At 34.4% G+C, this 13,483-nt stretch overlaps 1 protein-coding gene across 1 annotated transcript; it reads right to left on the bottom strand.

Moving 5' to 3' along the window:
- Positions 1-5,617: 5,617 nt before the first annotated feature.
- LOC104894709 (patellin-4) lies at positions 5,618-13,388 on the bottom strand. Its single transcript, XM_010681001.4, has 4 exons — positions 11,950-13,388; positions 11,372-11,496; positions 10,989-11,130; positions 5,618-6,151 (listed from the first exon to the last, which is right to left on the bottom strand). Exons 1-4 carry the CDS (start codon positions 12,886-12,888, stop codon positions 5,891-5,893), a joined length of 1,467 nt encoding a protein of 488 aa, XP_010679303.3. The 5' UTR covers positions 12,889-13,388; the 3' UTR covers positions 5,618-5,890.
- Between the last annotated feature and the right edge of the window lie 95 nt (positions 13,389-13,483).

A 13,483-nucleotide genomic window follows, 5' to 3' on the forward strand; every position in this document is an offset into this window, starting at 1 on the left:
AGTGTATGACATATATTTGTAAATATAAATTTTAAGTCTAACTTATACACTGTAAATAGTAGCTGAAAAACAAAGCAAGTCTAACTGAAGAGTTATTAAGTCTAACTGAAAAAAAAACAAGTCTAACTGAAGCTCTATAAAGACTAGCTGAAAAATAAAGAAGTCTAGCTGAAGCACAATTAATACTATCTGAAAAATAAATAAGTCTGACTGAAGGAAATTTAATACTAGCTGAAAACTACACAAGTCTAACTGAAGCGTAATTAATAGAGGCTGAAAATCAAATAAGTCTAACTGAAGCTGAAATATACACAAGTCTAATTGAAGTACAATTAATACAAGCTGAAAAATAAATACGTCTAACTGAAGCATTTTTAAGACTAGCTGAAAAAGACACAAGTCTAACTGAAGCAATATAAAGATAAGCTGAGAAATAAATTAGTCTAACTGAAGCAGAATTAACACTGGCTGAAAAATATACAAGTCTAACTGAAACTGAATTAATATAAGCTTAAAAGTAAACACGTCTAAATGAAGCACTAGAAAGACTAGCTGAAAAAAAAACAAGTCTAACTGAAGGTCAATAAATACTAATATTAATGAATTTCGAGTAGCTTAGGAATAAACAAGTGTAAATTTCAATACAATTACTGAGTGGAATACAATTGAAAACTAATATTATTTGAACACTATTCAACTTGAGGTACATTTGGGGTTTTTGTTCCATATTCGTTCGGATGCCTTGTCTTCATTTTACGCTTCTCAAAATGTCCTTTTACTCTCTTGTTTCCCTTTGGTGGTCTTCCTTTTGTCTTTATCACTCAGGATTTTCAACTGTTTGTCTTCGTAGTTCTTCATCTTCGATTTCTTGTTGTTTTTGTTGATCAGTCTTGAAAACTTCTTTCACTGATTTGTATAATTCCTTCAACGACTTGTCACATAATGTTCTTGCATCCTCATTTGATTGACATATTGACACTAGGTTGTAGAAATTCTTGGTTATTGCATGTCTCCATGGTGTCCACAACTGTGCATTTTGGCTTTGGTCCTTGTCTGCTTTAATAAATGTTTCTTAGTCAATTAGTTCATTTGACTAACTAAAATTTTCAGATAGCTTATAAATTCTTTCAGGTGGTGTGTTAATTGTTTCAGTTAGTTAAGTGTTAAACCCCACACCCCCAAAACCCCCCACTACTAATATTCCCCCTCCCACACACAAAGAAAACCCCCAATTAATGTTCTGGTAGTAACATTAATTTATCAGTTAGTTATAGTAATGTTTCAGCTGGAGCCTTTTTTTTTTCAGTTCACTAATTAAATCTTTCAGGTGATCAGTTAATTGTTTCAGTTGGAGTCTTCAGTTTTTCAGTTAGTTGCTTTCATTTGTCAGTTAGTCATATTGATTTATTTCACTAACCTTGAACATTCTCCCATACTGCTGACTTTGCAAGTCTTGTCCATCTCTTAAGGATATATTGTTGTGGTATTTGAAATATGCTGAACATGTGCATGACCCTTATTATGTGAAAAAGCACATCCCGTCTCTGTGAAGCATTGACATGAGCACACTAATTCTGTTGTCGCCTCATCGTATGCTACTGTATGTGAATTGCTGAAATCTTCTTCTGGTGAGACTTCAAACAACTTCAGCTGTGAGTTTTCTGTTGCAAATGCTCGTAAAAATGATGCCATTGCCCACTCATACTCTGTTTCAAAGTCATTATATAGTGCTAGTGTGTATACATCAGCAGCATGTTTCAGAAGCTTTGATTTGGATTTGACGGCTTTGGGACGTTCAGTTCTGTTCCGGAAGTTGTCACTAGTTTCATTGCTTCTCCATCTTTTCACTGTTTGCTCAAATATATGATAGAATTCAAACAGGTTTGTTGTTGCTTTTGCATTGAATGATATTGCCTTATTTGTGACTTCACTTCTTTGTGATGATAAGATTCCAGCTGAAAACATATCCCTGTTTAATGCGGTGCACCACTTGTGTCTCTGATCATATACTTGCTCGAACCATTCTTTTTTCTCGTGTCCATACAATTCCATCATTTTCGCCCACAATTCTTCAAAGCCTGATTCATTTTGACACCCCATCAAACAGTTCTTGAACATGTTCTTGAAGTCTTCATTGGTCTTGAGGGATCCGAAGTGGCTTACAAAGTTCTTCTCTATATGCCAAAGGCAAAGCCTATGTCTTGTATTTGGGAAAACCTGATTTAAGATAGTACATATTATGCTAGAAATCACTTTCATTTGAATTCTTGTGAATCTAATTTAAAAGGTAAAGAAATAATATGAAGACCAACTGAAAATTTAAGAAGTCTAACTGAAAACAGTGTAAATGCTAACTGAAAATTTCATTAGACAAAAAGAAGTAATATGAAGCCCAAATGAAAACTAAATGAGTCTAACTGAAAACTAAATAAGTCTAACTGAAAACTAAATAAGTCTAAGTGAAAAGTAAATTTGTCTAACTGAAAAGTAAATAAGTGTAACTGACAACTAAATAAGTCTAACTGAAAATTAATTAAGTCTACCTGAATAATCAAGACGTCTAACTGAAAAAGAAAGAAGTCTAACTGAAATAGTGGAAATAAATGAGTCTAACTGAAAACTCAATGAGTCTAACTGACAACTAAATGAGTCTAACTGAGAACTAAATGAGTCTAACTGACAACTAAATTAGTCTAAGCGAAAACTAAATAAGTCTAACTGACAACTCAATGAGTCTAACTTAAAACTAAATACGTCTAACTGAAAACTCAATGAGTCTAACTGAGAAGTAAATTAGTGTAACTAAAAAGTAAATAAGGCTATCTAAAAATTAATGAGTCTAAATGAAAACTAAATAGGTCTAACTGAATTATAAATAATTAACTCAAACTGAAGACTAAATAATTCTAACTGAAAACTAAATAATTCTAACTGAAAAATACCTTTTCAATTGCATTGCCCATTGCCTTATCTTGATCAGTGAAAATTGTCTTTGGCTCTTGTTGGCACATTGCTCTCTTGAATGTTTCTAGTAGCCATTCAAAGCTCTCTTCCTTTTCATTAGTTATGAAAGCACATGCAAACATTGTTGTTTTCCAATGGCAATTTATGCCAACAAATGGTGCACATATCAGTCCATATTTGTTTGTCCTATATGTTGTGTCAAATATCATAACATCTCCATATGCTTTGAAGTCCTCCAACATCATTGAATCTCGCCAAAAGTAGCTGACGATGTTGTTATGTTCCCCAAATTTCAGCCTGTAGAAGAATGCAGGATCATCATCCGCTCTTTGCTGAAGTAAGTCCAACACACTCTGCATATCCTTTCCTTCAACCAATCTTGTTCTGTACTGTGTGATATAGTTTAGATGGTCCCTTTTTGTGTGGCCCACTACTTCTTCTGATCCAGCCTCATGACACAAAAAGTTGTATGCATGCATTGGCTTTATGCCAGATTCAACCATTGTTTGTATTAGTTGTCCTTTTTGTTCAGTTATCTTCCTTTCTGATTTCAGATGATGTATTTCTTGTTGTATTACCAACTCATGGTTGTGCTGCAACTCATGAGCTACTACAACAAAGTCTTCACCAGGTTTTTCTTGCTTAAATCTGACCATGGCTTTGCATGCTGTTCTTGTTTCATTGACTACTCTTTCCTTTCTTTTGTTGGTTGGCTGCTCAACATCTGGTATCTGAACAGGTTTTTCTTGTTGTGTGTCTTTTTCTTTTGGTTCTGTTATTTTGTTTGTTGATTTTGAGCCTCCTTCCTTTGAGCAAACCAAGTAGAATTCGTATATTGAATTATCAATTCTCCTCCTCCTTAGAGTTTGTTTCCTAATACTAAATCCTAATGCTCTTGAGTGTGCTTGATACAAGTTGTAGCCATCTTTGTGATCTGTAACATGTCTCCCTATTAAACTGCTACTGATATTTTCGTCATTGATGTACTTGAGATATTCATGTTCAGCTGTTGAGTTCATTGTCAAAAAATTAGGACACTAAATTAAAGAACAAAAGCACTAACTGAAAACTAAACAAGTGTAGCTGAGAATGATTGTAATAGTATCAAATGAAAGAATAATTATACTAAATGAAATAAATTAAGGACCAACTGAAAAGAAAATAAGTCTAACTTAAAACTAAATAAGTCTAACTGAAAACTGAATGAGTCTAACTGAAAACCAAATTAGTCTAACTGAATATGTCTAACTGAAGAGCAAATAAGTCTAACTGAAAACTAAATAAGTCTAACTGAAGAGTTAAAAAGTCTAACTGAAAAATAAATAAGTCTAACTGAAAACTAAATTAGTCTAAATGAATCAGTCTATGAATCAGTCTAACTGAAAAGAAAATAAGTGTAACTGAAGAGTTAATAAGTCTAACTGAAAACTAAATAAGTCTAACTGAAAACTAAATTAGTCTAACTGAATATGTCTAACTGAAGAGCAAATAAGTCTAACTGAAAACTAAATAAGTCTAACTGAAGATTAAAAAGTCTAACTGAAAACTAAATAAGTCTAACTGAAAACTAAATTAGTCTAAATGAATCAGTCTATGAATCAGTCTAACTGAAAAGAAAATAAGTGTAACTGAAGTGTAAATAAGTCTAACTGAAGAGTTAATAAGTCTAACTGAAAACTAAATTACTCTAACTGAACACTTAATAAGTCTAACTGAATCAGTCTAACTGAAGAGTAAATAAGTCTAACTGAAAACTAAATTACTCTAACTGAACACTTAATAAGTCTATCTGAATCAGTCTAACTGAAGAGTAAATAAGTCTAACAGAAGAGTAAATAAGTCTAACTGAAGCGTAAATAAGTTTAACTGAAGAGGTAATAAGTCCAACTGAAAATTAATTAAGTGTAACTGAAAACTATATTAACTGAAAACTAAAGTACTCTAACTGATCACTTTATAAGTCTAACTGAAAACTAATTAAGTCTAACTGAAAAAAAAGTTAATGAGTGAAAAATAGACTTTTGTTGCAATGTAAAAGGTAATTTTATGCATACTAACTGATACAATCAAAATTATAACTGAAAATGAGTAAATGCAATTGAAAATTAAATTTAGACATATACCTGTTACTTTGTCTTGTATTCCAGCTGATTCTTCATGTAATTTCTTTCTTTTTTTTTCTGATGTGATATCTGTGTTACGGTTTTCATTGTTTAGTTCGATTTGTAATGTGAGATCTCTGTGAGTATTCTCATTGCTCAGATCAATTTGTAACGAACTTGCGATTTGTGAATTCGAATCTTCGGCTGACATTCTTGTTCAATTTGTAACGAACTAGATTTCAGTAGTGGAACTAGATTTGTAGTGAGAAAGTGGAAGTGTTGGATATGTTTTTGTTCTTGAACAATGGCGGATGAAGCGGATGAAGGGGATGAAAGTGTTTTTTTTGTTTTTTTTATTTTTTTTTTATTTTCGGTCTTTAATAAGTCGCGCGCGTTGTTGCGTTGCTCGTCCGATGAGAGTGTTGTGTCGGACGAGTCCGACACAATACGTTCTCTAAAATATATATTAGTTATCTCAATATCTCATTAACAAAATGATATGTGATCAGTATATTTTTAGTTTTATTTAGTTACAAAAATTTAGTTTAATCAGTTAAAATAATTTTCAATTAAATGAAAATCAAGTAAAGTAAACAAAATCTAACTCAATTCATTATTCAAAGTTCACTAATAATAGAATCTAAATAAAACTCTGAATAGTACACAAGAATTAGCTACATATATTTCCATCAAAAGTTAAAAGATTAGATGTGTTAAGATGTCATATACAAGTCTCAACAAAGTTTAGAAATCTAAGAAAAGAATTTTGGACAACCCATGTATGGATATGTACATCTATGTAAAGTTTTACTGAATAATTATATTCATTTGTACATATATACAGGTAAAGTGACTTTGCTTTTAAGCCTAATAAAAACTCTTTTTTTGGCGTAGGTAGCATTCTTGATATAAATCATTATTTTCCCTGGTTCGTTTATGTAAAATGAATTTCTTACACAAAATCCAACTTTCTCCTCCTTATGAAGCAATATCTTGTATGAGCCTTCATCTTCGGGGATGAATTCGTCCTTGTAAGTCACATCCCATCCTACAACCATTACTTCCCACACTACTGTCACATTTACCTAAAACATCAAAGACACACCATATAATCAACAAAAATTATTAAAAAAAATTCTAATTTTAATATAAAAGTAGACCTAATCACTAAATGGATTAAATTAGTCATCGAAAGAAAATAATCACCTAACATATTTTTAAGAAAAACCCATGAATTAACATGCTTGCTACTCCTAACATACCTCATAGGATTTATTCCAAGGTCATAGGAGTTCATGTGAAAGCATATACATGTCTAATTATAAAAATGTGTATACGGTGGCCTTCGAAATTATTTTGTGGTTGAAATGAATATATACAAAATAAGCTGTCAGAATCATTTTAAGTTAATAACGTGAAAGATTTCTGTCACACAAGGGTCATCTCAAGATATACAAAGACCCTCATGAAGGGCCCTTGATCTAAATCATTGGGTGTTTCAGTTTAGCCAAATTTAAAGGTTATAATACATGTTTTTCAGACTTTCTTAATTGGGACCCAATCAGCAAACCTCATGGGATGCGACCTGTTGTCCTAAGATTTCGTTTGAAATCATCCTAGGCACACTTGGTGATGTCAGACCACTATAAAATTAGATTATAGCGATGTTCAATGATCGATACATTCATACATAATTATATTTTAAATGGCTAAGCTATTAGAAGGAGTACAATGGCCAATGTCAGAGGGGTCCAAGTAATATTTTGGAGGGAAAGGCCAAGCAATAAAAGCAAACTATAAAGGAGGGGAGGCACCTAACCACTCAAGAATAGACCTAGGTATGGGTCGGGATTGTTCACGGGCTCGACCCGCGGGCTTGGGAAAATGACGGGCCGAGCTGGGCCCGCGTCCGTGAGTGACGGGCCTTGCCGTGCCTGAAATTTCCAGATATTGTCCGCGGACCTGCGGTCAACCTCGTGCCTCCTATGGGTCTGGCCCGTGTTTTATGTTGTTTTTTTTTAGTTTTGATAGTTTTAGGCTAAAAAACAAAAGAAAGGGTCGTTCGGCCCACGGGAAAGTTCGAAAGCATGTATTCGGACCTTCAATTTGGCTGTTTTGGGGGGCATTTTGGAATCCTCCGGACCCGATCATATTTTTTCCAGAAACCTCCCTAAAGGTACCGACATGACTTGTAACGTAGCCCAGGTTATTTGGCTTGCCTCATAAATACTGCATTTATTCATTTCTCGTGCAACTCAAAATTACCCTGAAATGAACGCAAAAGCATTCATATGTTCGTTCCAATCCATGGGAGTCCTTTCTAATGAGGTCCCATGTCCCTTAGAAACATCCCACGACATCCGGAGCCTGGACCTCAGTAAAGTCTGAAAGCGTGTATTATAACCTTCAATTTTGGTAGTTTTATGCGTGAGCATTTTTGGACTCCTCCGGGTCCTGACATAATTTTCTTCCCACACCTCCCTAGGGCGGCCGACATAACTTGTAGTGTATTCTGATTGCTTCGTATCTTTTGAGTTGTCTGAAAAAGCCTCTAAACACCCCATTAATTCATTTCTCGTGCAACCTAAAATTACCCTAAAATGAAAGTTAACGCCTTCATATATTCGTTCCAAGCCATGAGAGTCCATTTTAATGACTTCCCATTTTCCTAGGAGGCATCCCACGGCGTCCTGAAACCTTTCACGGGTGCCGACATGACTTGTAACGTAGCCTAGTTTCTTAGTACCAATTGTGTTGCCTCAAAAAGCCTCTAAATATCCCATTTATTCATTTCTCGCGCAACCCAATATTTCTCCGAAATGAACCTGAAAACATTCATGTATTTGTTCCAAATCATGTGGGTCATTCCTAATGACCTCCCATATCCCTATAACTCTATAAGGCATCCCATGGCGTCCGGAGTCTGAGCCCCAAAAATGTCTGAAAGCGTGTATTATAACCTTCAGTTTTGGACTACTTGGGGCCCGGTCATTTTTTTCTCCTGAAACCTTCCTAGGTGTGTCGACATGACATGTAACATAGTGCGGGTGCTTAGTATCTTTTTTGTTGCCTCATAAAGCCTCTAAACATCCTATTCATTCATTTCTCGTGCAATACAAAATTGCAACGAAATGAACATGAAAGCATTCATATATTCGTTACAAGCCATGTGAGTCCTTACCAATGACCTCCCATGTCCCTAGTAGACATACCATGGCTTCCGGAGCCCGATCTCCGAAAAAGTCCGAAAGCGTGTATTATAACCTTCAATTTTGGCTTTTTTGGGGGCATTTTGAAAATCCTCCGAGCCCTGTCATATTTTTCTCCGTAAACCTTTCTAGGGGTGCCGACATGACTTGTAACATAGCTCGGGTGTCTGGTACTATTTGTGTAACCTAAAAAAGCCTATAAACACCCCATTATTCATTTCTCTTACAACCCAAAATTACCCAGAAATGAACGTGAAAGCAATCAGATATTCTTTCCAAGACATGACAGCCCTTTGTAATGACCTCTCACGTCTCTAGAAGGCATCCCATAGCGTCCGGATCCCGGGCCCCTAGAAAGTCTGATCCAAAAGCGTATATTATAACCTTCAATTTTGGATGTTTTGTGGGCATTTTTGGACTCTTTCGGGATCGGTTATATTTTTCTCCCAAAACCTTCTTTGGAGAGACGACATGACTTGTAACATAACATGGTTGCTTGGTACCATTTGTTTTGCCTGAAAAAGCCTCTAAACACCCCCATTAATTCAGTTCTCGTACAACCCAAAATTATCCCTAAATGAACGTGAATGTTTTCATATATTCTTTTCAAGTCATGAGAGTCCTTTCTAATGACCTCCTATGTCTCTAGGAGGCGTCCCATGGCATCCAGGGCCCGAGCCACGTGAAAGTACAAAAACATGTATAATTATAACCTTCAATTTTTGCTGTTTTGGGAAAACTTTTGGACTCCTCCGGACCCGGTCATATTTTTCTTCCGAAATTTTCCTAGGGGTGCCGACGTGACTTGTAACGTAGTCTATTTTGCTTGGTACCATCTGATTGTATTGTCTAAAAAAGCCTCTAAATACCCCCAACTATTCCTTTCTTGTACAACCCAAAATTTTCCCGAAATGAACCTAAAAGCATCCATCTATTCGTTCCAAGCCATTTGAGTCATTTCTAATGATCTCCCATGTCCCTATGAGGTATCCTATATCGTTTGGAGCCCATACCCTGAAAAAGTCTAAAAGCGTGTATTATAACCTTCAATTTTGGCTGTTTTAGGGGTGTTTTTGGATTTTTTCGGACCCAGTCACATTTTTGTATTCAGATACCCCTAGGGGTGCCGACATGACTTGTAACATAGCGTGGGTTCTTGGTACCATTTGCGATGCCTCAAGAAACCTCTAAACAGCTCATTTATTCATTTCTCGTGCAATCGAAAATGGCACCGAAATGAACGTGAAAGCACTAATATATTCGTTACAAGCCATGTGGTCCTTACCAATGACCTCCCATGTCCCTAGGAGACATAACAAGGCGTTCAGAGCCCAAGCTCCGGGAAAGTTCGAAAGCGTGTATTATAACCTTCAATATTGGCTTTTTTGGGGGCATTTTGGAATCCTCTGAGCCCGGTCATAGTTTTCTCCCGAAACCTTCCTAGGGGTGCCCACATGACTTTTAACGTAGACCGGATCCTCGGTACCATTTTGTTGCCTCAAAAAACCTCTAATTACCCCATTTATTCATTTCTCGTGCAATCCTAAATTGCACCGAAATGAACATGAAAGCATTCATATATTCGTTCCAAATCATGTGAGTCCTTTCCAGTGACCTCTCATGTCCCTAGGTAGGGGTGATAATGAGCTCGCCCTGTTCGCGAATATTTCGAGCTCGGCTCGGTTAAAACTCGATCAATAGTCAGTTGGTGGTAGCTCAGCTCGGATTCGGGCTCGGTTAGAAAAGCTCGTGAACGGACTCGATTATTATTTTATATAAAAAAATTAATAAAACACAAAGCCTTTAAAAAATTATTATATGCTAAAACTCTTTAAAAGTTATTATATGCTAAAACTCTTTAAAAAGTTATTACACGTGTCCTTTTATACAATATTTTACATTGAACTATCTAGTTTGTTAATTATTTTTATATATTTGTTAGTAATTCTTTTGGTTAGCATGTAAAATGAAATAAAATACGTTTATTCGTAGTACTTTTTGAATTTAGTTTTTCTACAAGATCTTTAATATGAATTTTCTGTTAGGTTTAATGTTGTGTTGGTTTATTCTTAATTGTCTCAAATTGAGCATGAGCTCGAGCGGACCTCGAACCTTGAGAAAAATTTCACGAGCTCGAGCCAAGCTTCAGTTATCGAGCTCACTGAGCTCACGAGTCGAGCCGAGCTAAACGATAAACGAGCCGTATGGTTCGGGCTCCACTCGTGCCATAAATGAGAGCCTTAGGAGATATTTCGAGGTTAATTATATTCTAGATTTCTAGTTATGTTCGATGATTGATACATAATGTGTTGTTTTGCTCTATCATTGTATTTCATAATTATAATGGGAAATCCTATAAGGTGTTTTCAAATAGTTGATTGGACGTCCTATGATATGGTTCCAAATAGTTGCATGATAATATTCCTTCCTTCCTTCTCTTATTTATCCCCCTCTTACATGTAAGAAACGGCTATTTATTCTTGCTTCAAATAAACAAGCACATGTTCTTGTTCTATTATAAAATTACATATTCTTTAAAGGTTTAAACATAACACAACTAATAAATCTCGAGCCCACTAAAATAGGGGGGCTTTTCTAATTTTAAAATATGATATATTTTCATTTATAATCTTTTATATAGCTCTTAGGGATGCATATATAGAAGTTGCATGGGAACAAAAGCTACTACTATGTTAATATTAATAATTGATACCTCAGATATTGGAAGTCGAAAAGCTGATACAGCACCAGGTCGAAGACTAAATTCTAAAATAGGGTCCTCAGAAGTGAATTCTTCATCTTTTTCTCGCCTTAGTCCACCATATTGCAGGGGAATGTTTTGTGGAGGTATATACCTGTGCATTTATAAAGATATATATAGTGATACAACTATTGGATTTGAGGATTTTACTTAAGAGAATAAAACTAAAATTAAACTAAATTTTAATGCTGTCTGTGTTGTGCCATAAGGTTGCTTTCTACAGGAAATCATTGTTTGTGAAAACTAGGTTAACACCATTTTATGTTATTTCATGTTCTGAATGTTAGTATCATATACTAATAATAGCAAGTTATAGAATATTATAGATATCTTACTTAAGCAATGTTTCAGTGACTTTGTGAGGCCTTGCAAATACAAACTTTTTTCTGGTTCCATGGGTACAATATTGTGTGACAACACCATGATACAAGTAGTACCAAAAGGGAGCATTTATTATAATCTGTCAAACCAAACAAAAGAAATCAAAATCTAGAATGACAACTTCAAATTTTGGAGTTAAAGGAGAAGAACAGTTCACAAAACTTCTTAGCATATAATAACTCTTAAAAAAAGCCAACTAACTCCCTTTTTAAGTTTTTCTAAAAATATGGTAAGTGTACATATATAATTGTGAAAAAAGATCTCTCTAACATTATGAAATTGATGTCTAGTTCATGTTTTATTTGGGTATAAGATAATGTCTCTCTTCATATTAATATATTCGATTTGTCCAAACAATTACAAATAACTACTCAAAATAATATATATAGCTCTAAGAATACTAAACAAAAGCGAACTCCCATTAAAATATTATAATTAGATTGTCTTAACCCTACACGTGTGTATATATATATATTGTTCGTAATTATATATATTATTCGTTTTCTACATTAGAAAAAACACGACAACTTACATGCTTATAGATCAACTCAGGATAATAATGCTGAAAAAGTGAAACAGCATCTTTGCTAATAGGGCCAAGCTCCTTCATACTATTTCCAGGACCTGGGGCATTCTTCATATCACTAATTAAAAGAAAAGAATCCACCCCATTAACCTTAAAACTCAATGTTTTTATACTTTTCTCCATAAATTGAATTCTCCACCTAAGAAATTCCTTCCTTTTTTGTTCTGTCCCAAATGTTTTAGCATACAATTCCTTATCTCTAAAACCACCATATGAATTAAAACACAAAGGATGCCCTTGATTATCAACACTTTCTATAAAAACCAATTTACTAAGTTCCTTATTATCCCCTAAATTTTCATTAGCAATATCATCAATTCCTTGTTCTACCCTCCAAATTAAGGTTTGTCTAAGGTTTTCCAAGGCCTCATTAACCTTATAACTTTGGGCTTTTAGGAACTTTAACAAGATTATATCTGTCCCTTCATGACCTTTACTTGGCAATAAAGGTACCCCCCAAAGGGTAATATCCCTAAAATTTTGGGACACCCCTTTTTTTTCTTCATGTAGGAGAAAATTACCATTTAGGGCATCCTCTAATCTTGATTTTAATTCAATTAATGATTTCTTGGCTTTCACTCTTTTCCATCTTTTTCTAAAAATCTTCCTTCTTCTTCTACTTGGTGTCTTCTCTTTTGTTGGAGTAGAATTATAATCATATTTGTTATGACTACTTCCTTCACCTTCTGAAATAATGTCCTCAAAATCTGATTCTGGTTCACTAAAACTTGAACCTTCATTGTCACTTATTACCTCTGCATGAAAGTCATCATCATAGTACAACCCTACATTGTATGGTTGTGCTCCGGCGTCGATCCCCGTCCCCTGAGATTCTGTTTGCCGGTTTTTCGAGCTCGGAATGTCATGGGATGATACGGTGATCATTGAAATAATGTTTTCTAGAAGTTGTTTTTAACTTCTTACATTATTCTTCTAGCTATGTTTAGGTCATTGTTAAGTTGAAGATATTCAAAGTTTTATCCTCACATAATTTATTTTTTGTAAAAAAATTATCCTCAAATAAAAAGAAAATTAAGGAATACAAAAAAAACAAAAAAGTTAAAGCTATTTTAGGAAAAGCAAATTAGAGGCTAATACTTCTTTTACAAAGGTGTAAAATATGCTAATAGATTAACCAAGGCTGCTAAAAAAAACTACGTTACATGAACATGCTTGTCATATTTACTAAATGTTACTCCAAACTTATCGGGATAGTAAGATTTGGATAGTAAGATTGTCATAGGAATAGGATAATGTTGTTTTTAGGCAATCCTAATTTGTATTTATTTGATCATGACATGGAAAAGGTTTTAAGCAGTTGTAAGTTATATTAATGATAAGTTAATTATTCTTAAACATAAAGAATTAGTTTTTCTTCCATCATGAATCCACACCCTTTATTTCCTAAATCTCTTTAAAATCACTGTAACAATAAATACCAAGGTAATGAAGACAATTTGATAGTGGGTCTCTTTTGTTT

This window comes from Beta vulgaris, chromosome 5, assembly GCF_026745355.1.
Source record: "Beta vulgaris subsp. vulgaris cultivar EL10 chromosome 5, EL10.2, whole genome shotgun sequence".
Taxonomy (NCBI): domain Eukaryota; kingdom Viridiplantae; phylum Streptophyta; class Magnoliopsida; order Caryophyllales; family Amaranthaceae; genus Beta; species Beta vulgaris.

Coding starts and splice junctions, on each gene's coding strand:
- LOC104894709 (XM_010681001.4), bottom strand. CDS start 12,888: ATGATCACCGTATCATCCCATGACATTCCGAGCTCGAAAAACCGGCAA. Junction 11,497..11,949: donor CTGAGTTGATCTATAAGCAT/GTAAGTTGTCGT, acceptor TTGGTTTGACAG/ATTATAATAAATGCTCCCTT. Junction 11,131..11,371: donor GTCACTGAAACATTGCTTAA/GTAAGATATCTA, acceptor ATAAATGCACAG/GTATATACCTCCACAAAACA.